At 48.2% G+C, this 24,307-nt stretch overlaps 1 protein-coding gene across 1 annotated transcript; it reads left to right on the top strand.

Annotated features, from left to right (window-relative positions):
- Positions 1–1,430: 1,430 nt before the first annotated feature.
- FBXO28 (F-box protein 28) lies at positions 1,431–23,616 on the top strand. The gene is made up of 5 exons (XM_083175571.1): positions 1,431–1,695; positions 11,247–11,356; positions 18,901–19,039; positions 21,122–21,317; positions 22,134–23,616. The coding sequence occupies exons 1-5, from the start codon at positions 1,498–1,500 to the stop codon at positions 22,523–22,525; spliced, it is 1,035 nt and encodes a 344-aa protein (XP_083031697.1). The 5' UTR covers positions 1,431–1,497; the 3' UTR covers positions 22,526–23,616.
- The last annotated feature ends 691 nt before the right edge of the window (positions 23,617–24,307 follow it).

The raw sequence follows: 24,307 nt of genomic DNA, 5'->3' as shown, positions 1-24,307 counted from the left end.
GGGTACAGGTTACAGCTCACGCCGAATACTCCCCTTGCATCATTAGCTGTGCTGATTTGTAGTGATGGAGGGTGCAGTCAGGTTGGGATGGGGGGTGGCTTGGTATAGGTGGGTGGCAATTGTATCATCATCCCTGTCTATTGCCAACATTAGGGCAGATGTAATAAGTCTGGTGAAGAGAAAAAAGTGGAAAGGTGCCCATACACGGTACAATTATTATATACAATTTGGACTAGATCGCATCGCATAGGTTTTGCAATGCAATGAGATGAGCACATATACTTTTTGAGCTGTGTGATGAGATGAGTTACGGGAGCGTGCATCTCATCGCACCCAGCAATTGTACCGTGTATGGGCACCTTAAGGAGATAACGCACCAGCCAATCAACTCCCAACTGTCATTTTTGAAACACAGTTGATTGGCTGGTGCATTATCACCCTCCACTTTATCTCTTAACGAGGCTTAATACATCTGTCCCAGTATGCACAATGTACAGTGGTTGCTGCAATGACACAATCCAGCAGTTATTGCATCATAGGCTTGCTAGACCGCCCACTTTATGCGGGAAGTAGGCTGCAGCGGGAGACTTGAATGCTGTACAATAAGACTGGGAGGACCATCTGAGATCTAGGAGCCTCCCAGACGTCATGGGAGTGTAGGCAAGTATTGTACTGTACTGTACCCTATTGATTGCCTACCTGACCCTCTCCTTCAGGGAGAAAATGCTCTGTTCCTGGACTTTCCTGGTAATGTATGATTGCCATCACCTGTGGGGAGCTAGGTAAGTCATAAGGTGTTTCACTACAGGTGATGGCAATCCTACAATACCAGGGAAGTCCAGGAACAGAGCATTTTCTCCCTGAAGGAGAGGTTCAGGTAGGCAACCATGTTGTACCCTTATAGCGCACTATAATAGTAATAATGATAAAAATGGAGGGCTGGATACCTGGCAATCCGCATTAGACTTCCGTTCGCAGCTGGAGTATGAAATCCCCGGATCTGTGTAAAATGTGAGGAGAAAGAAGCTGTCATGTTGATAACAGCAAACTGTACAATAAAATGAGTTTCCTGACACAAAGGCAGATGTACTAAGCTTTGGAGAGAGATAAAGTCAAGAGGGATAATGTACCACATGGCACTATCCAATCACAGCCTGTATCATGGCAGTTAGGAGCTAATAATAATTATGATGAATTGGCTGCTACTTTATCTCTCTCCAAGGCTCAGTACATTTCCCCATACACAGGTGAGAATGGATCCACAGGTAAGCCTATCATGCTGGGGGTACAGGAGCTGCCTCTCTGAGCTGTTGCTGGAGGCACTGCTAGATAGAGTGCCAGCTTTCAGGGCAAGGGCACAAAATGGCGGCGGCCACGATGGCGTCATGGCACTGATGAACACTAGGGGGAGTTGCCAGGAGTTACCATGTCGGCTCCGCCTGGCGGAAGTGATCTCAGACGGGGACGAAGCTGCTGCAGGAGGAGGAAGAGAGGAAGATGTCGGCAGCCGAGGAGGATCGGGGGAGCGAAGGCGGCTCGGGTGGCCCGGGCTCCTCAGGCGGCCAGAGGCCGAGGTCAGCCTCCCCCGACCCAAACCAGCTGCACCAGAGCAACACGTTGCTCGGCCTGCCCATCGTGGCCATCGAGAACATCCTCAACTTCCTCACCTACGACGAGATCAGCCAACTCCGGCTGGTGAGATTCCCGGGGAGGGGGCAATGCGGGGCATGCACCCCTTGGGTGGGGTGGGGGTAATGCACCCCTCTAGGAGAGGGAAGGTGAGAGCATGCACCGCTCTGGGGATTAAGGGGGTGCACGCATCCTTCTAGGGGGAGGGAGTGGTAAGGGGGGCGCATGCAACCCTCTGGGCAGAGGTGAGAGAATGCATCCATCTAGGGGGGATGGGTTGGTAAAGGGGGGCATGCGTCCTTCTCGGGGTTGGGAGAGCATGTACCCCTCTGGGGGGAGGTGGTGGAAGAAGGGTGTATGCATCCCTCTGGGGGTAGGTGGTGGTAAGGTGGGATATGCAACCCTTTTGGGGGGAGGCGTGGAGATGTTGGAAGAAGGGGGTATGCACCCCTCTGGGAGGGAGGCAGTGGTAAGGTGATACGCACCCCTCTGGGAGGGGAGGCAGTGGTAAGATGGGGTATGCCCCCCTCTGGGGGTGGTGGTAAGCAACCCTCTGGGTGGGGAGCCTGCTGGGCTGCAGGCTGCACCCTTATTATAGATCCAGTCTCGCAAAATACATTATATAATTTTACTTTTTTGTGGTGCAACTGATGCAGAACCTCTTGTCCGGCAGCGGTTGTCTCTGTGCAACTTTGCTCTAGGCACAGGTTTATCCATAAGACTGGCCACTGCCGCCTCTGCCCCCTGTTGTGCAGATGACCATCTAATACCCTATGTTATCCCCTTCATCTTGTTGCTGCATTGCCAAGGTTACCATGGCTGCGCGGCCTAGAATTGTTTTGTGGTGCGGTGTCTCGCCCGTTTTTCTGTAACATTCCGTATCTGCCAATATTTACTAAGCACAGGTTCGTGTCTGTCAATGTTTAACCGCTACAGTATATGTTGTCAGTAAATGTTTAATACACTGACCTGTGCTTCAGGACGTATCCATTGCTTAAATGTTACAGCGTTGTAGATTGGAGCAATGTGCAGCCTATCAAATCTTTAGGGATGAGGTACGTGTTGCCTCAGCCCTTGCCTTCATTCGGTAGGTTCTCTCGCATCTGCTCTGTCTGCCATCTTGGGTTGTATGTTGTACCCATCAGGTAGATAACACCCCCAAAAAATAATATAGTGGCGCTTTAGAATTTTTTTTTACGTTTGTAATATTGGACGTGTGGCATGTTGGGACCATGTTGCCTTCACGTCTAAATAAATGCTGAGCTGGGTTCAGATTTGGTGACCGGGGCGGTCATGAAATATGAGGAAACGTCAGCATCATGAATTTTCTCAATCTACTGTCCCACTAGTGTACTCCATGAATGGTGGTAATGTCTCCCTACTGGGCGCCCACAGGACAGACATTCTGCAACAGCAATGACCTTGGTTTCTATAGGGATGCCTTATTCCAAGGCATAAGGCTCAGTAATATGTGCCACCAGAACCCTTCATGGGTGAAACCTGCTTGCCGGGCTGCAGAGTTCTTGTGGTTGGTGCCACAATTTCTCTGTTGAGAATATGGTGAATGATGATGATTCATCGGATCACATGGCCTTCCTCCGATGATTGGTAGACTATTGTCTGGGCTTCTCCACCCCTGGGCTTGTCTGTTGGGATGAGCAGTGCATCTCCTGCCACCCACTGCAATATCCTGCTCTGTTCTAGTCCGATGCATGTAATTACTCCGGCTTTTGGCACCTCTGGTTATAAGGTGCTCGTTGTTGACTTGTGGCATCTGGCGCAGGTTCTGCAGCCCTGGAGAGTCCTCTTGTGACTGATTCTCCATGGTGCTCCATAATGACATCACCAGACTTGTAAAACATCAGTATTTGGGGCGGATTTATTAAGCTTGATGAAGTGATAAAGTAGCTGGTACTTTATTACTGGCCAATCAGCTTCTGTCAAGTTACAGGCTGGGTTTGAACAATGACAGCTAGGAGCTGATTGGCTGTAGCTAAAGTACCAGCCACATGATCACTTCACCGGTCTTTATAAATCTGCCCCTTGGTGTCTTGGTCTTTGTGGGGCAGATGCTCTCCGACAGTCTCCTCTCATTCATAGTCTTCCTCTTGCATGTAGGCCACAACCCCAGGTAACAGAGGTTGTGTGTACAACAAGGACACTGGGGTGTTATTTTGCTTCTGAGAGTGGCCATTTTCTAGTGCTTGGGGTCATTCGTCTTCCTTAATGCTTTGTATCCATGTGATACTGGAGAGGAAAGATTAGACCATAAGAAAATGATATCTTTATTGTATATGTTGGGAAAGCTGGGTTGGCCAAATTTAAGGTGCAGTAAGTACCTTTGATGTGTGCACTCTACTTGGTACTGTGTGTTCTACATTAAAGACATGGGCATAAAAAGTCTGTTTAAAATTAAATTGAAATCTTCAGATGTCCCCAATATATCTAACATCACCATATGATAATACAGCTTTCTATGTTATATTTATTATTCAGTTTCTTACATAGCGCAGTAAATTCCGTTGCGCTTTAATATATAGGCATACTGACCATGGCATCCCGTACAACTTGTTGTGCCCAAAACAGGGAGCGTAGCCTACTCTCCTCCACCTGCCAATGGTATGAATGGTACATTCCATATGTCCTGGAATTGGGGCCAGGGCACATCTGGGGTTGCAATGTCGCTCGCAGTGCCTGAAAAATGGCAGAGGGATGGCATGCTGCTGGTGTTTGGCTGTGTCGTACCTGTGGACTGGGCTTCCCTAAGCCAATGGCTGCATGCTTGATCTCTGCTTTACTGGCCCCAGCAGAGTGGTTTCACCGGACTTCCTGAGTCAGACCCTACCATCCATTGGGGCACTGAGGGAGAATATAATAGTGTGCCGAGGCGAGGGCCCATGCCTACTTACGGCAAACTTTCCAACAAAAAATGTCGACCTAATGTTTGTGTCGACCTTCCGACCCTTTAGTAGTCGACCTAATGTATGTTGACTTTCGTAGTGTCGACCCAAGGACCAATACACCTTCTAGCCCCCATATAGAGCGTTTCTAACTTAAAATATGCTCTGAAGGGGGGGGGGGGGGGATAATTTATAATCAGGCTTTTTATTTAACATCGGCATCCTACATAATTTGCATCAAATGCCATGTACAGGCGCAATCGTACATATCCAATAGGTTATATCCGAAAGCTGTTTTTTTTTTTTTTTTGAGGGGGGGGGGGGGGTGGGGTGAGGAGAGGAGGTGTTGGGTTAGCAGGCTGTAATAACATGTAGATAGTCTTCTGATGAGTTGATTGGTTCACGATAGAAATGACCACTAGCGTATACACGGGAGGACTAGACAGGCCAAGACCAAGGGGTTCTTATCCGCCTTCAAATTCTGTTTCTAAAGGAGCGTAACATAGTAAGTTAGGTTGAAAAACACGTCAGTCGATCGAGTTCAACCAATTTAACTAGTCGTACACACTAGATGACTTTTTACACGATATACCCAATAATGACCATCGTTAGTGACATTGTAGTGCGCATCATCTAGTTGGTACACTATATATTTATATCTGTAAACGCAGGGCGATGGAGGATATCGCTAGCGAGATTCCACAGAATGCGCCGTCCCAATATCGCACTGCGTACACATTGTCTGATGTGTACCCAGTTTGTCTTGTTATCTTGCCAGGTGATTAACTTATTTCACGGAGGTAAAAACCAGCGTCGCTCTATGCTCTTCTATGGTCTGGTCTACATATCAGTGCTGAAATACAGACCACACTGTGTTAGAAACACAGCACCAGAGAGCTTACACCCCAGGCAGGGAAAAGGAACGGCGAGGGTTTTGAAAGATGCAGGCTAGATGATTGTTCCATGTGTGTTATCTATGGGATAATAAAGGTAGACCCTTCTCAGTCCTAACTGTGATTGGTCATCTGTTCTGTGGTGCGGTAGAGTCGGCGCTGTTCTCACGGGTAACGTTGATGATAAGTTCCTCTTTGTCTACTGGGTGGTTGATAAGATGAGAGAACCGAGATCATTGATTCGGAGATTGACTACATCTGATACTGACACGTGAATCCTGTGCTGCCAATGTAGCAGACTGCGGACCTGGCTGATGCATGTACATGACAAAAGGTGCGATGCAATCAGATTCCCCGCAAGACTTTGAAACCCGTGCAGTTCCTCTTCCCTGCCTGGGGTGTCTCTTTTCTGATGTGGTGCTTCTAGCACAGGTCTGGTCTGCATATCAGTGCTGAAATACAGACCACACTGCTGGAAGCACCACAACAGGCAGGGAAGAGGAACTGCCCGGGTTTTGTTATTTGATGCAGGTTGCTTGTATGAGCAAGGATTTAAGGTGTGACATTGACGTTGGTAACATTACCCCCTAAGCTCAGCTAGCAGCCATTTTGTAATCTGGAGCCTTTCCGTAGCTGTAATATACAGACAGAACGTGATCAGTGATCTCCTTAATGTATGCATTGGACTTGAGAAACATGTATATTTATATTGTATGGGTCATTGGGTTGACCCAATGTAGGTCAACACCTGAAACAGTTTAACATGGCTAAAGTCGGGATGTTGACACAAGCATAAGGTCAACAATGGGAAGGTTGACCGTAAAAATGTCGACATGAGTTTATCCAGGTCCCCCCCCCAAAATGTTGACTTAGTCGGCATGGACCACAAGAGAAAAAACAAAATAAGACGCAATGCGCTGCTAGGTATAATGTTACTCCGATTATTCTGCTAGACCAAAATAAATGAGGACACACTGTTTAACAAGATGAACGTTAATATAAATTTAACATATATGAAATAGAAAGCATTCACATAACATTAATACATAGAATAGGTATTACATAAAAATAACAATATATTTTTGATAAATGATGAGGTAACAAGTTGGTCGGCATGGAAACCATCTAAGTGTAACACGTCCCCTCGCACATCTGACGTGCACACGATAGGGGAGCCCGGTGTTATACAGTAAGATGCAATGTACCTATAAGCTGTCATTCTGTCTGACGTGCACACGATAGGGGAGCCTGGTGTTATACAGTAAGATGCAATGCACCTATAAGCTGTCATTCTGTCTGACGTGTACACGATAGGGGAGCCCGGTGTTATACAGTAAGATGCAATGTACCTATAAGCCGTCATTCTATCTGACGTGCACACGATAGGGGAGCCCGGTGTTATACAGTAAGATGCAATGTACCTATAAGCTGTCATTCTATCTGACGTGCACACGATAGGGGAGCCCGGTGTTATACAGTAAGATGTAATGCACCTATAAGACGTCATTCTGTCTGACGTGCACACGATAGGGGAGCCCGGTGTTATACAGTAAGATGCAATGTACCTGTAAGCCGTCATTCTATCTGACGTGCACACGATAGGGGAGCCCGGTGTTATACAGTAAGATGCAATGCACCTATAAGCTGTCATTCTATCTGACGTGCACACTATAGGGGAGCCCGGTGTTATACAGTAAGATGCAATGTACCTATAAGCTGTCATTCTATCTGACGTGTACACGATAGGGGAGCCCGGTGTTATACAGTAAGATGCAATGTACCTATAAGCTGTCATTCTGTCTGACGTGCACACGATAGGGGAGCCCGGTGTTATACAGTAAGGTGTAATGTACCTATAAGCTGTCATTCTATCTGACGTGCACACGATAGGGGAGCCCGGTGTTATACAGTAAGATGTAATGCACCTATAAGCTGTCATTCTATCTGACGTGCACACTATAGGGGAGCCCGGTCTTATACAGTAAGATGCAATGTACCTATAAGCTGTCATTCTATCTGACGTGTACACGATAGGGGAGCCCGGTGTTATACAGTAAGATGTAATGTACCTATAAGCTGTCATTCTGTCTGACGTGTACACGATAGGGGAGCCCGGTGTTATACAGTAAGATGCAATGTACCTATAAGCCGTCATTCTATCTGACGTGCACACGATAGGGGAGCCCGGTGTTATACAGTAAGATGCAATGTACCTATAAGCTGTCATTCTATCTGACGTGCACACGATAGGGGAGCCCGGTGTTATACAGTAAGATGTAATGCACCTATAAGACGTCATTCTGTCTGACGTGCACACGATAGGGGAGCCCGGTGTTATACAGTAAGATGCAATGTACCTATAAGCTGTCATTCTATCTGACGTGTACACGATAGGGGAGCCTGGTGTTATACAGTAAGATGCAATGTACCTGTAAGCCGTCATTCTGTCTGACGTGCACACGATAGGGGAGCCCGGTGTTATACAGTAAGATGCAATGTACCTGTAAGCCGTCATTCTATCTGACGTGCACACGATAGGGGAGCCCGGTGTTATACAGTAAGATGCAATGCACCTATAAGCTGTCATTCTATCTGACGTGCACACTATAGGGGAGCCCGGTGTTATACAGTAAGATGCAATGTACCTATAAGCTGTCATTCTATCTGACGTGTACACGATAGGGGAGCCCGGTGTTATACAGTAAGATGCAATGTACCTATAAGCTGTCATTCTGTCTGACGTGCACACGATAGGGGAGCCCGGTGTTATACAGTAAGGTGTAATGTACCTGTAAGCTGTCATTCTATCTGACGTGCACACGATATGGGAGCCCGATGTTATACAATAAGATGCAATGTACCTGTAAGCTGTCATTCTGTCTGACGTGCACACGATAGGGGAGCCCGGTGTTATACAGTAAGATGCAATGCACCTATAAGCTGTCATTCTATCTGACGTGCACACGATAGGGGAGCCCGGTGTTATACAGTAAGATGCAATGCACCTATAAGCTGTCATTCTATCTGACGTGCACACGATAGGGGAGCCCGGTGTTATACAGTAAGATGCAATGTACCTGTAAGCTGTCATTCTGTCTGACGTGCACACGATAGGGGAGCCCGGTGTTATACAGTAAGATGCAATGCACCTATAAGCTGTCATTCTATCTGACGTGCACACGATAGGGGAGCCCGGTGTTATACAGTAAGATGCAATGTACCTGTAAGCCGTCATTCTATCTGACGTGCACACGATAGGGGAGCCCGGTGTTATACAGTAAGATGCAATGTACCTGTAAGCCGTCATTCTATCTGACGTGCACACGATAGGGGAGCCCGGTGTTATACAGTAAGATGCAATGTACCTGTAAGCCGTCATTCTATCTGATGTGCACACGATAGGGGAGCCCGGTGTTATACAGTAAGATGCAATGCACCTATAAGCTGTCATTCTATCTGACGTGCACACGATAGGGGAGCCCGGTGTTATACAGTAAGATGCAATGTTCCTGTAAGCTGTCATTCTTTCTGACGTGCACACGATAGGGGAGCCCGGTGTTATACAGTAAGATGCAATGTACCTGTAAGCTGTCATTCTGTATGACGTGCACACGATAGGGGAGCCCGGTGTTATACAGTAAGATGCAATGTACCTGTAAGCTGTCATTCTGTCTGACGTGCACACGATAGGGGAGCCCGGTGTTATACAGTAAGATGCAATGTACCTGTAAGCTGTCATTCTATCTGACGTGCACACGATAGGGGAGCCCGGTGTTATACAGTAAGATGCAATGTTCCTGTAAGCTGTCATTCTATCTGACATGCACACGATAGGGGAGCCCGGTGTTATACAGTAAGATGCAATGTACCTGTAAGCTGTCATTCTATCTGACATGCACACGATAGGGGAGCCTGATGTTATACAGTAAGATGCAATGTACCTGTAAGCTGTCATTCTATCTGACGTGCACACGATAGGGGAGCCCGGTGTTATATAGTAAGATGCAATGTACCTGTAAGCTGTCATTCTATGTGACGTGCACACGATAGGGGAGCCCGGTGTTATACAGTAAGATGCAATGTACCTGTAAGCTGTCATTCTATCTGACGTGCACACGATATAGGGGAGCCCGGTGTTATACAGTAAGATGCAATGTACCTATAAGCTGTCATTCTATCTGACGTGCACACGATAGGGGAGCCCGGTGTTATACAGTTAGATGCAATGTACCTGTAAGCTGTCATTCTATCTGACGTGCACACGATATAGGGGAGCCCGGTGTTATACAGTAAGATGCAATGTACCTGTAAGCCGTCATTCTGTCTGATGTGCACACGATAGGGGAGCCCGGTGTTATACAGTAAGATGCAATGTACCTAGTTATACTGTGGCCCAGATAAGTCGCCCGGTTCTGCCTCCGATCATATGTTGGTTTTGGGTTCCCTGTCACTGTGAATAAAGAGCTATTTTTGCTGCATACTGATCCTATCATGTAGCCCAGACTCTCCTAGCTGGAGGGATCTCCAAAGCTGGCATCGGAGAGCTTGGCATGGGTAAGAGATTACACAGTGTCTCCTGCCTCCCTCTGTACAAGTGAGTGTTATACCCGGTTATGGTGCCAGCAAGCAGCAGGGTGGGCACTGGTGGGCTGATTGCCTCATACTTGTACCAGACTTGATGAGCAATAAGAGGATTCTGGTCCTAAGCCCTTGGTGGGTGAATGGCTGGGAAGGGGGGGGGGGGGGGGTCCTGCTATTGGGTGGACAAGCAGAGAGCAGCACTACTGGGATCAATCATCCTGGTATCTGCAGAACTTCCCCTGTGCTGCTTCTCCCCTATTATCGGTGGGCACCATAGCAGACCTCCTGTGGGGGTTTATAGAGTGGGTATCCTCGTATGTGTCTCGGAACGATCCGGAGGGTTGTGAGAGAGCGTGGCACATACGGACATAGTTATACAGATTCCTGTGTGCTGGCGCTGCGACATCAACTGGGCTCCTGCTGTGTATTTATAACGAAGCCTCCTTAGCAGTGCCAAGCAAGGCATTGTGTGCCAGTCTCTAGTTACAGGCTGCTTCTAGGTGGCGGTGCCCTGATAAGATGCCATGCCTCATTTCCCTTTGCTTCAGTCTAACCCTTTCCCTACTCTGGGCATTGAAAATGATAGTTTAAGACAAATATTAGAGATTGCTCCTGTTGTGCGCATTAGTAGACGTCGGACGCAGCCGGACCTGCGCAACCAGTAAGAATACTGAGCAGCGAACGTTGCGTTATGCATCGCAGTGAAGCTCCATCGCCTTTAGTATCTATCTGGCTCCTTTCTTTGGACAATAAGCAGCCTTTGTCATGTGACAGTGGGCCCGATTCAGACCTAATTGCAAGGCTGCGAATTCGTACGGATAGCGATTAGTGATACACTGCGCATGGTTCGTAGCACGCCGTCCTGCAACTAAGTCTAGTCGCATGCCATTCGCAGGAAGAAGGCATGTTGGGGGGGGGGGTGTTTGTTTTAAAACTAGAATTATTTGGCAATGCCGCAACAAATCCTGTCTAAGTCTGAGCGAAAATATTCCCCATGGAAAAATCTGGTCAGCCAATCATTTTGTCATTTTTCTAGTGTGGTTTAGAAGATAAAAACAGTTTGGTTGCTGTTGACGTCGATTCCGTTTTTTTTTTTTCTTGCTTCAGTTTTCAGAATGCTATTTTAATTACCAGTCTCCATTTGCTTTTAGAGAGGCGGGAAATGTCCTGTTCGCTTGCCCACATGCGTGTAAGTCTGTATGTTTGTATGTATGCTGTTGATCACGTGCGCTCTGTCTTGCAGGTCTGCAAACGTATGGACTTGGAGTGCCAGCGCCTCCTCAACCAGGGCTTCCTGCGCGTGGAGCGGTATCACAACTTGTGTCAGAAACAGGTCAAGGCCCAGCTGCCGAGGTACGTCCTGGGAGGGTATAGCCGCCGCCCCCCGCTCCTTATCGGCGGATTGGTGTTGGCTAAATCATTTACACGGAACTGTGATTTATGCTCGTTTTCCACTGTGGGTTTATGTAATGAGCCGTGGAGAGAAGTGAAGTCACAGCCAGCCAGCTTCTAACTGTCATTTTTCGAGCACAATGCAACATGGCAGCTAAGAGCTGATTGTCTGGTAGTATATCTTTGTCTACGTTATCACTTTTTAAGGCTTAGGGTCTGATTCAGAGTTGCAGTTGTGCAAATTCGCAATCGGTTTGATTATCAAATAAATAGTTGTAGTGACAACAGTAGCATATGTATCTAATCGCCATCACCTCGCAGTGCTACTGACAGGAAGCCGGTATTTGGGGGGTAATTGGCCATTTTCAGTGTCCGTAAAAACACAGGGTGGGGCGATCTACTCGCAGTCATCTGCAACTTTGCAGATGAGCAATCATATTTGAATCAGGCCCTTAGTACATCTGCCAACAAAGCAATGGGAATGATAGTAACCGCAGAGGTGGCGGCACAGCGCTGTGCCCCCTTCTATTGATAGTAATCGCAGAGGTGGCGGCACAGCGCTGTGCCCCCTTCTATTGATAATAACCGCAGAGGTGGCAACACAGCGATGTGCCCCCTTCTAATGATAATAACCACAGAGGTGGCAACACAGCGCTGTGCCCCTTCTAATGATAGTAACCACAGCACTGTGCCCCTTCTAATCATAGTAACAGAGGTGGCAGCACAGCGCTGTGCCCCCTTCTAATGATAGTAACCACAGAGGTGGCGGCACAGCGCTGTGCCCCCTTCTATTGATAGTAACCGCAGAGGTGGCAACACAGCGATGTGCCCCCTTCTAATGATAGTAACCACAGAGGTGGCAACACAGCGCTGTGCCCCTTCTAATGATAGTAACCACAGCACTGTGCCCCTTCTAATCATAGTAAGAGGTGGCAGCACAGCGCTGTGCCCCCTTCTAATGATAGTAACCACAGAGGTGGCAACACAGCGCTGTGCCCCTTCTAATGCTAGTAACCACAGCACTGTGCCCCTTTCTAATGGTAGTAACCACAGAGGTGGCAGCACAGCGCTGTGCCAATTCTAATGATAGTAACCACAGCACTGTGCCCCTACTAATCATAGTAACAACAGAGGTGGCAGCACAGCGCTGTGCCCCTTTCTAATGATAGTAACCACAGCGCTGTTCCCCCTTCTAATGGTAGTAACCACAGAGGTGGCAGCACAGCGCTGTGCCAATTCTAATGATAGTAACCACAGAGGTGGCAGCACAGCGCTGTGCCCCCTTCTAATGGTAGTAACCGCAGAAGTGGCAGCACAGCGCTGTGCCCCCTTCTAATGATAGTAACCCAGAGGTTACTGCACAGCGCTGTGTCCCCTTCTAATGATAGTAACCACAGAGGTGGCAACACAGCGCTGTGTCCCCTTCTAATGATAGTAACCACAGAGGTGGCAACACAGCGCTGTGCCCCTTCTAATGATAGTAACCACAGAGGTGGCAACACAGCGCTGTGCCCCCTTCTAATGATAGTAACCACAGAGCTGTGTCCCCTTCTAATGATAGTAACCACAGCGCTGTGCCCCTTCTAATGATAGTAACCACAGAGGTGGCAACACAGCTCTGTGCCCCCTTCTAATGGTAGTAACCACAGAGGTGGCAGCACAGCGCTGTGCCCCCCTTCTAATGGTAGTAACCACAGAGGTGGCAGCACAGCGCTGTGCCCCCCTTCTAATGGTAGTAACCACAGAGGTGGCAGCACAGCACTGTGCCCCCTTCTAATGGTAGTAACCACAGAGATGGCAGCACAGCACTTTGCCCCCTTAAATGAGAGCAACCACAGAGGTGGCAGCACAGCACTGTGCCCCTTTCCAATGATGGTAACCACAGAGGTGGCAGCACAGCGCTGTACCTCCAAAGCCGCTCCTGTGACTGGGGCCCAGGCCACCGTCGCAACTGCTCCAGTTTCTGGGTTCCGGAAACTGCTGCAGCCGCTCCTGCGATGATGGTTTAATATCAGATCAGCAGGACTGAGTCATGTTCATTTCCAATCCTGATATTTGGATCCTGCTTTGTTTTTGCATTTCTCCTTCATACTTCATGGCAGCCATTACATTGGGTTTATCCCCCTCTCTCTCCCAATTAGACAGGTAGTTTTTTCTCCCTAGGATCCGACTCCTCCTCTTCCTCATGCTATATAACCGAGCACCTCCCCTTAGACCATAGTCTTTTTCCTGTCTCCTCTATCTGTAAACAGGTAGTTAGATTAGTGTAGAGACATGACTAAAAGACCTGGCAGCGAGGGGTGGCGGTGCCTTACCCTATATATGTGGTCCGAAGCCGGCGGCATGGATCTGTGCTCATGGGTTGGCGGAGCCTGTAACCCGGTATCAAGGAGGTATGGGACTCACCTAAAGCCTTTAAGTGCGGGAGCCATGGCGCAAGTATGGTGAGTCCAGAGCACGAAAGAGCGGCATCAGCATGCTCCCCCAGGCTGGCGTCTGTTCCAGGAAGCAGACGCCGGAGGGGAAGTGAAGCGAGCTTCCGGCGCGCGGTCTGCGGTGCATAGGCAGACCGCGTGCGTTCCACTGACAGGAAGCGTACGGCGCTTCCTTGCTTGGCGTCCCGTGTGAGACGCGTGGGCGGACGTGACGCACGGGCGGACGTGACGCATATGCGACGCGTCAGCACGCGGCCTGCGTTCCAGCGCGGGTCGCGTGCGTTCCACAGGGCGGAAGAACAGTGTATATATAGCGCCTGGCCGGTGTGACAGGCGCTGCTGCTTCTTGTCTGCGTGGTTGCTCTGTGGAGACTCGGCTGCAGTATGGAGGGAGCCTCTCCTAATGTGAATACACCGCTGCCCAGGTAAGTCCTCAGTAAGGACTGGTTATGGTACTTTGTTGCTGGTCAGTCAGTTAGTTAGTTGTCTTTTTCTTCTGTTTTAGTGTGCCTGTTGTGGCCAAAAAGAAGACAGCTAAAAAGCGATTGGATAAGATTTGCCCTGAGTGTGACAAGTCGTTTATTGGAGAGGATGTATTATGCAAATGTTGTCTTCAGAAGAAGGAATCTGCTTCAGTGTCTAGCCAGATATCAGAACTTAGGGAATGGATGGAGAAAAATTTTGTCTCTAAAAAAGAATACTCTGGCAATAAAAGGTCTAGGTCTCAGACCAGTTTGGATGTGGACGATGATGTGGGATCAATAGGGGCCGGTTCTGATGACGGCACAGGTGGTTCCACGGCCGAATCTGGAGAAGTGACTGAAGACGAGCGTTTGTTTGATTTAGGTCTTGTGGAAGTGGTGTTAAAAAACTTATATAAGACCTTGAATTACAAGCAGCCGGTTAAAACGGAGTTGGACACTCTTTTTGAAGATAGGTCAAGGAAAGGCAGATGCTTTCCTGTCCACAAGGTAGTCAAAGACATACTGATAAAAGAGTGGAATAATGTGGACAAACGTGTGGGGTCCTTTAAAAGGGTTGAGAAAATGTTTCCCTTAGAAGATGAGGAGTTTCTGAAATGGAGCAATGTGCCCAAAATTGATGCATCTGTATCTGAGGTCACTACCCGCACGACTATTCCGTTAGAGGACGGTGCTTCCCTGAAGGACCCTATGAAAAAGAGGATGGAGAGTGCTCTGAAACGTTTGCATATATCTACCTCTGTGTCCATGAAGGCAGGCGTAGCCATAGCTTCTCTGTCACGAGCATTACGCATATGGTGTGCGGCACTGCAGGATGATATGCAGGATAAAACCTCCCGAGATCATATGAGCAAAAGCCTGGCTCAGATACAAATGGCCATAGATTATGTATGTGAGGCATCGCTGGACATGCTGGACTTTTCGGCCAAATCTTTGACCTCAGGAGTAGTAGCCAGAAGGGCACTCTGGCTGAAGTCATGGTCAGCGGACTCACACTCCAAAAATAAACTGGCCACACTTCCGTATGAGGGGGCTTTTCTCTTTGGAAGTAAGCTTGACCAAATGATTCAGAGGATGTCGGGGGGTAAATCGGTCAGGTTACCCCAGGACAGGAGAGGTAGATTTAATGCCTACTCCAATAGGCAATCATTTAGGCAGGCCAGGTCTTACAGACCAGGTAGGCCTTTTCGTGACAAATACGCATCAGGTACGTCACGAGCGTTTTTTCGCCAGTATATTAAAAAGAGAGGCGAAAGCTCTAGTACAGCCCAGAAGCAGTGACGCCAGGGGCGCTATGGAGCGGATTCCAGTAGCAGGAAGACTGTTGGAATTTGCTCACGTCTGGGAGCACAACGTCTCGGACAAATGGGTCTTAGAGATAGTATCTCAAGGATACCGGTTAGAATTTCTGTTAAAGCCGAAATGGGCAAAGTTTTTAAGTTCCAATCTTCCCCTATCAGAAGCGGAAAAGGAGGTGTTGAAGTCAAGCGTGCAGGATCTGATCGACACAAAAGCAGTCGAAGAAGTTCCGTTAAAAGAAAGAGGACTGGGGTATTACTCCCGGTTGTTTGTTATAAGCAAAGCCTCAGGCGGGTTCAGAACCATCCTCGACTTGAGGGGTCTGAACGATCGGCTAAGAAAAAAGAAGTTTCATATGGAAACGACCAAGTCGATCTTGATGGGAATCAGGAAGGACGATTATCTGGTAGCAATCGACCTGAAGGATGCGTACTTTCATATTCCCATCTTTCCAGCCGACAGAAAGTATCTAAGGTTTGCCATAAAAGAAAGACATTTCCAGTTCACATGCCTGCCATTCGGGCTAACCTCATCACCCCGGGTCTTCACGAAGGTTCTGGTGGTATTAATAGAAAACCTAAGAAGGCAAAAAGTGATGGTGTGGGCATATCTAGACGACATCTTGATAGCAGCACAGTCCGAGGAAGAAAGTGTACGAGCAAGAGACTACACCATCGAGTTTCTTCAAAGGCATGGTTGGATGATCAACTGGGAAAAAAGTCGTCTCACTCCGTCAAGAAAGATTCAATTCCTAGGCATCATGGTAGACACCGTCTCTTTCCAAATAGCGCTCTCAGAGAAAAGGTGCGAAAAAGTCCAGCAGCTGATTTCTCTTATTCACAGCGAACCCCGCGTGCCCTTAAAAACGGCAATGAGTTTGCTCGGGATGATGGCTTCAGCAGTAGAAGTTACGCCTTGGGCAAGATGGAGAATGAGGCCACTGCAATGGTTTCTCCTGAGGTTCTCACGAGATCATACGCCACTAGATCAAGCAATAAGGATCCCAAACGCAGTAAAGGTCTCCTTGAATTGGTGGAGCTACGATCTGTTAAGAGGAAGAAGATGGTCCCTACAAAGTCCGTCATTCGTAGTGATAACTACAGATGCCAGCGCCTCAGGCTGGGGGGCGCATGGGGTAGGAAGATCGTGCCAAGGAAGGTGGTCAATGCAAGAAAAAAAACTGGTCCTCGAACCACAGAGAGTTGAGGGCAGTGTGGCAAGCGATAAAATTCTTCGCGGACGACATAAAGGGGTCACATGTGCGGGTGTTCTCAGACAATGTCACGACAGTCTCTTACATCAACCGTCAAGGAGGCACAAGAAGTCGGGTGTTGTTGGAGGAAGTAGAGAATATAATGTCTTGGGCCGAAGTAAATCTGCTGTCTATTACAGCCTTACACATTCCAGGAGAAGAAAATCAAGCAGCAGACTTCTTGAGTCGCAATACATTAATTCCAGGCGAATGGGAACTAAAGCAGTCAGTCTTCCAGCTCATAGTGGAAAACTTCGGCATGCCAGAGATCGACTTAATGGCAACATCGGTCAACAAAAAGGTTCCCCGGTTCTTCTCACGATACCCAGCACGCGGGTCGTGCGGAGTCGACGCCCTATCTCAGGAGTGGAGCTATTCCCTAGCCTATGTGTTCCCACCATTTTCTCTCATCCACAGAGTGTTATGGAAGATCAGATCGGAGAGATGTCAGGTGCTGATAGTTCTTCCATATTGGGCCAGAAGGGCTTGGTTTCCGATGCTAGAGAGCATGGCGGTAGCCGGACCTCTGTATCTGCCAGTGTCATCAGACCTTCTGTCTCAGGGGCCAATCAGATGCCAAGATCCGCAGAACTTGTCGTTGACGGCGTGGAAATTGAGAGGCAGCAACTAAGGGAGAAGCACCTATCCCCAGAAGTGATAGAGATACTGCTCCAGGCGAGAAAAAAGGTTTCGTCGGCCATCTATTACAGAGTCTGGAGGATATTTGCTAATTGGTCTAAAGGCAAATTTCAGTTTCCAAATGCATCCATCTCTCATGTGCTACAGTTTCTGTGTGACGGTTTCAACAAAGGGTTAGCAGTTTCTACCCTAAAAGTGCACGTCTCGGCATTAAGTGTGCTATTAGACCAAAGGCTGGCAGATCATACTTTAGTAAAAAGGTTCTGTCAGGCCATCAAGAGGATCCGGCCTAGGGTCCGTTCTTTGGTTCCTCAATGGGATCTTAACTTGGTGCTAAATGGGCTTATGGAGGCTCCATTCGAGCCGTTGGACAGAACAAGCCTTAAGTTTTTGACATGGAAAGTGGCGTTTCTGGTAGCAATCACTTCCGCCAGAAGGGTTAGTGAGCTCCAGGCGCTGTGCATTCAGGAGCAATATCTGAAGATATTCCCGGATAAAGTAGTCCTGAGGACTAAGAATTCTTTTTTGCCAAAAGTGGTGTCATTTTTTTCATTTAAATCAGGAAATTATTTTACCTTGTTTTTTTCCCAATCCTTCAAATAAAAAAGAAGAGAATTTGCATTCATTAGATGTGGTCAGAGCCATTAAAATTTATTTGGATAGGTCTGCTTCATTCAGGCAAACAGAGAATTTGTTTGTGATTCCGCAAGGTGCGAAGAAGGGATTCGTTCCAGCGAAACAGACAATTTCACGATGGCTTAAAGAAGTCATTTCCTTTACCTACAAGAAAGTAGGACGTCCAGTCCCGGAGGGTATCAAGGCACACTCGACACGGGCAATGGCGGTTTCTTGGGCGAGAGAGGCGAACGTATCGGCCAGTGAGATATGTCAAGCTGCTACTTGGAAATCTCTGCATACGTTCTCCAAGCATTATGCCCTGGATGTGGCAGGAGCACGTTTCGGAAGTGAGGTCCTAAGACAAGCGCTAGCTTGAGGTATTGTATATCCCGCCCTACTGCTTTGGTACATCCCAATGTAATGGCTGCCATGAAGTATGAAGGAGAAAGCAAGGATTATACTCACGATAATACCTTTTCTTCGGAATACTTCATGGCAGCCCATATTTTTTTAGCCCTCCCTGTTTCTGTTTTTTCCCTAGGATCGGGTCGGAGACATTCAAAAGACTATGGTCTAAGGGGAGGTGCTCGGTTATATAGCATGAGGAAGAGGAGGAGTCGGATCCTAGGGAGAAAAAACTACCTGTCTAATTGGGAGAGAGAGGGGGATAAACCCAATGTAATGGCTGCCATGAAGTATTCCGAAGAAAAGGTATTATCGTGAGTATAATCCTTGCTTTCCTGTTCTCTCTCATTCTCACTCTCCCGCTCTCTGATGCAGGCGAGAATCGGAAAGGAGGAATCATTCTCTGGCGCGTCACGCAGACATCCTCGCCGCGGTGGAGACCAGGCTGTCTCTGCTCAACATGACATTTATGAAATACGTGGACTCTAACCTCTGCTGCTTCATACCAGGAAAGGTGGGTATAACGCAGGCATCTGTCTGGTGATCAGCTGCTATGTACTTACCCACCAAGCTGTCATCCCTTATATCATCCTATGGTCGCCGTGGTATTCATCTGCTTTTATGCCACTCACAGACCTGAATCCCTGACACGTTCTTATTTCACAAGACGCTCTGCAGGATCGGGCCAGCATCAGACGATGCTTCTGTGATGCTTTGGCCGATATGTCTACACTGTGCCCAGAGTACATCAGAATCTGAGCGGATTCTAGAGTGCGTAGCTTCATATACTTTCTCCCTACGTCTCCTGCACAGTAGTCGTGACTAGGCTGAAAGTAGAGCCGCCAATTGGCTGAAAAAGACATGCTGTACAATAGACAGAATATGTTGTTCCATTAAATACGGGATGCGGTCACTAGGTCTACAGCATGATGGTCAACAGTCATTAGGTTGACACCATTAGGTCGATATGGGAAAAGGTTGACATGGTTCTAGGACGAAAGGTCGTTAGTTCGACAATGTCTAGGTCGACAGTCAAAAAGTCGACATGGCGTTTTTCGCTGTTTTTTTTGAGCCGACCTGTGCCGACAGGCAGTATTTCATGCCCTTCCATCCACTAGGGCGTGGTGGGAGAATAAAATAGTGTGCCGAGCTCAGCGCCTCGCGAGCGATGCGGTGACCTTTGAACTGTGTCCATGTCGACTGTTGACATTCAGGTAAAAAAAGGTGAAAACCCCCATGTCGAACTTTTGACTGACGACATAGACATTGTCGAACTAATGACCTTTCGCCCTAGATCCATGTCGATCTAGCCCCATGTCGACCTTTTCCCATGTTGACCTAACACAACTGCCCAATCTAGTTTGTTAAATGGCTGTTGTGCCTCAAACCTCGTCAGAGACTTTGCCTATTTACATTTACCGCAAAGAGATTAGTTCTCTGTGATGAGACGCAACGGGAGGAGCCTGCCAGTGATTGGGCCGCGCTGTGTGTGGGTGCCTTGTTACTAAGGCAGCGCATGTTTGCCTTCGCTGCGGAATAGGTCCTTGTTTCCTTATGCAACAGATAACTGTAGTAATGAGACCCTAACGCAGACCAGGTTCCTGTACTGATGGGCTGCTCCGATGAGCCATGGAAATCATTATTGGGGTGTAGTCAGGCAAATAAAACTCTTAGTGCTGTCCTGGTATTTTGTTGCATGTACTAATGGAAAACTATTGCATACACTCCTTTACATCTCATGAATCTATTAGGACAGCCGCTTCATATGTCAGCCTGATCTTGGGGAGTGAACAGAGACCAGGAGATGGCGCCAGTGTGGTTTGGCAGTTTTTGTGGTTACAGCTTGTGCAGCTAGTCGTTGGAAACCTGATGCTCATGAGTTGATATGGGTGTATTCGCATGTCCGTCCTCCTGTGTCCACTAGGTGTCAGTGTAGGATGCCGTATTACTCCTAATTCCTAACCTGTCAGCACTCTATACCTTTATATGGGACATGGTCACTAGGTTGACACCTGAAATAGGTCAACAGGGTTGGAAGGTCATAAGCATTATGTCAACAATGGAAAGGTTGACTGTTTTTTTTTTTTGTTTGTTTTTTAGATTTTTTACGCCTTCCTGGATTTAACATTTAAATAATAGAAATGAAAATGGCATTCATCTGCATGCGATTTTATAGATACCGCCCTATAGTGATCATATAAAGTGTGCTCATGGGGGCCCTTTGTCTGGCCTGCTGTAGGAAGCACCGATCAATATTTCAGCGATGAATGAACCAAGACCGAATTGCAGTGTATAAACATTGCTGGCCACCTATCAGGATGGACTATGTAGTCACGTGACCAGACTGCTCCAGCCTATACCTGTATTGGTTCGGCAGGGAGATCGGCTTCTCTGTATTAAAGCTTAGTCTTGTAGACTGGATTATGTTCCAGCAACAGACAGGGCCTCTTGTTTAATCTACTCAAAGTTTGCACCCCGAAACCGCAGCGTCACTGTCCCGGAGTCGTCATTTTTCTCTAAGGTTGGAAGTTTATCAGAGGTCCCAGCATGCATTGTGCTAATGGTCCCTAATACTTTCTTTTCGGTTTCATGGCAGGTTATTGATGAAATCTACAGCGTACTGAGATACGTCAATTCTACCAGGTCCCCTCAGAGGGCCCACGAGGTCCTGCAGGAGCTCCGCGACATCTCCTCTATGGCCATGGAATATTTTGATGAAAAGATTGTACCAATACTGAAAAAGAAGTTGCCGGGCTCTGAAGTGTCCGGACGTCTCATGGGCTCTCCGCCAGGTATGCGGTTGCTTCGGCTGATTAAGAGAACTTACCCCACTAATGGGATATATAGCTTAGCCGCAGCAGCACATATAGTGGGGAGCCGGCTACCCCTGAGATTCTTACACTCCCAGTCAGTCTGGTACCCTGGAGCCGCCAACAGCTGGAGTGCCGCAGGCCGGGCCTGGACTAAGGGATCTATCTACTAAGACTTGGAGACTCTGTTACATTACACAGAACCTGGATGCAGCAGGCTTTTCTTGTAATAGGATGTCCAACTGGGTGGCTCCAGGGGGATGCAGTTAAAATCCCGGCGTTCAGAATCCCGACGCCGGAATCCCGACCGCCGAAATCCCGACACATTCTCCCTCTGTGGGTGTCCACGACACCCCTGGAGGGAGAATAAATTAGTGTGCCGAGCGTAACGAGGCACCGGGCCCGCTGCGTGGCGAGCGCAGCGAGCCCGCAAGGGGGGGTGATCCACGTCCCCCCCCCCCCCCCCCCCCCCTTGTCGGCATTTCGACTGTTGGGATTCCGGCGTCGGGATCCCGACCGCCGGGATTCAGTACTGAATCCGCTCCAGGGTACCAGCCTGACTGGCTTAGCAGATAGATCCCGTAGTCAAGGCCTGGCCTGTGGCACTCCAGCTGTCGTGAAACTACTCATCCCAGCATGCCTTGCAAACCGTGCGCTTAAACTGCCAACGCATGCTGGACGAGTAGTTTCACAGCAGCTGGAGAGCCACGAGTTGGCCAGACCTGCTGTAGTCCATTTGTTGGAAGACTGTAGGACTGTGAAATATGTACTAATTGCATTTCGTTTCCCCGTATGCAGTTCCGGGTCCCTCCACAACCCTGAGTACCATGCAGCTGTTCTCCAAGCAGAACCCTTCCAGGCAGGAAGTGACAAAACTGGTGCAGCAAGTGAAATCCAATGGGGCTGGCCTGACTGTCCTTAGGCGGGAGGTGACTGAGCTTCGTACCAAGGTACAGGAGCAGCAGAAACAGCTCCAGGACCAGGACCAGAAACTTCTAGAACAGACCCAAATCATAGGCGAACAGAATGTCCGCCTCACGGAGTTAGAGCACAAACTGCGCGACGTGGTGGAGACGGCCGTAGGCACCTCGGGAACGGGCCCCGGAGACGACTCCCCCCAGAAGAGGAAGAAGGTAGCGGAGGTTGTGGACTGCCCTAGGAAATCAAAGCGTCTCCGGACCAGAAAGTAATCCTATTAAAACTGTGTTTAGCTAGCGGCATGGTTCCGGGACTGGGCACTGGTTGGCAACCAAGTGCAACTGAACCTCTGCTTTTGGTGTAGGTTACACTTTCCCTTCCTTGCGAATTGCCACATACAAAGATGAGCACCTTCTGCGGGTTACACCGCAGTCCTGTCTTACTCATTTGCAGCCATTGGTAGGTAGGTTACAGCAGGAACGCGTTCTTACTGGTGGATTTCCGAGGAGCCGTACAGCTCAGCGTAAGGGGGTTCCCTGATGAAATTATTCACGACGCCAGGTTAGACTGATCAGCGAGTATTTCTCCTTCGAGAGTCCTTAACATATTTATTTAATGGGCAATGGTCCTCCTCTCTTTATATAAGCTAAGAAAGGGAATGCGCGTTTAGCGTGTACTTGGCGCCCGGACGCAGCAGCGGCAGCCTACTTGCTGGGCTGAACCAATATTCCCAAGAATGCAGCCTGCTCATTCGGAACTATTAATGTGTGACGGGCGTAAAAACTCTGTCCACGTTGCTGGCTCCTAGTGGATGGTTAAATCTGGGTTCTGTTACATCCCACAAATTGGCACCCTCCCCTGCATTTGGGCATACCTTGTACACTCTAAAGCCCCACCCTCACACACCACCCCACCTGTTTGTCAAAATGTTTCTAGCTCCACTACATCAGATTTAGTTGTGAACCTGTCATGAGCAAAGGATTCTGGGTCTAGATCCGGGATATCCGTTTATACCGCGTGACTATTCTAGCACCCCACCATATTTTTTTTTATGTGTTATTTATGTTCCGTTTGATCTTGGTAACCTAACTCCTCAGTGCCTATTTTCCTGTTAACTGATTAGTAACATCCAGACGTTGGACTGTTAGAAGTTTCGACCCTTGCACCAGTTTCACGTTGAGCGGAACGAGGCAGATTGTATACGTGACACTGTTCCTTTTCATTTGAGTTCAATGCTGGGTTACTGGTTTATGATCCACTAATGTCTGAAAAAAGCCAGTCTTTGTTAAACATCACTTAGACTTGAATTGTGTATACACCGTATAAATATATATATATATCCATATAAATATATGATACCTTTTTTCCCTTGTGATCTTAGCATCATTTCGTGTCATTTGTATTATTAATGTGTTCTCAATTTAAAGTCCCCACTCAGCGAAAAGGCATTTACACGTGTAATCTAGAACCGGACGCCGCTGAGGATTATGTTCTGCGGTAGCTAGCTCGGTCCCAAGGCAGGGCATGCTGGGATATTTAGTTCTCCAGCTCCTGGAACGTCTGAGCTTGGGGTTAAGGATTAGGGGCCTGATTCAGTATCACTCGGGCCCTGTCTTATGTTCTCATGTGCAGGGCAGCTGCTGTCACATGGTGTTAGCTGTCCGCCATGTTCTCTGTATGCTACACATCCATTTGCAATGTGGCGGGGATGTTTGTACGGCGGTGAGAGGGGGGGGGGGGGGCATTCGCTCGGTGGGTGGATGACGCTAGATAGCTTGTCAAGCAGCAAATTTACGTTGCTTAGGCAGCCAAGGTGAATCAGGCCCTAAATCCCTTTACATGGAATAAAGGCAACAGACTCCTGATTGTACTTCACAGGTAACAATAGTGGTGAAAGTTCCATGTAATGACATAAGTGTCATCCTCCAGGGTGCGGCTGCTTCCTCTGGTTAACAGATCGCCTGGCATATCTGTTTCATAGGGTTTTGTGGTCAGGGTGATGCATCGCTATGATCTGTCCACACTCTACAGTTACATTCCTTTGTGCATCACTA

This window comes from Crinia signifera, chromosome 3 (genome assembly GCF_055691185.1).
Source record: "Crinia signifera chromosome 3, ASM5569118v1, whole genome shotgun sequence".
In the NCBI taxonomy this organism is placed as follows: Eukaryota; Metazoa; Chordata; class Amphibia; order Anura; family Myobatrachidae; genus Crinia; species Crinia signifera.
This window is presented reverse-complemented; position numbering and strand designations above follow the sequence as displayed.

Excerpts from the sequence above, each read along its gene's own strand:
- FBXO28 (XM_083175571.1), top strand. The coding sequence starts at position 1,498 with ATGTCGGCAGCCGAGGAGGATCGGGGGAGCGAAGGCGGCTCGGGTGGC. Across the intron at positions 19,040-21,121 it reads GCTGCTTCATACCAGGAAAG|GTTATTGATGAAATCTACAG; the intron begins GTGGGTATAACG and ends GTTTCATGGCAG. Across the intron at positions 21,318-22,133 it reads TCTCATGGGCTCTCCGCCAG|TTCCGGGTCCCTCCACAACC; the intron begins GTATGCGGTTGC and ends CCCCGTATGCAG.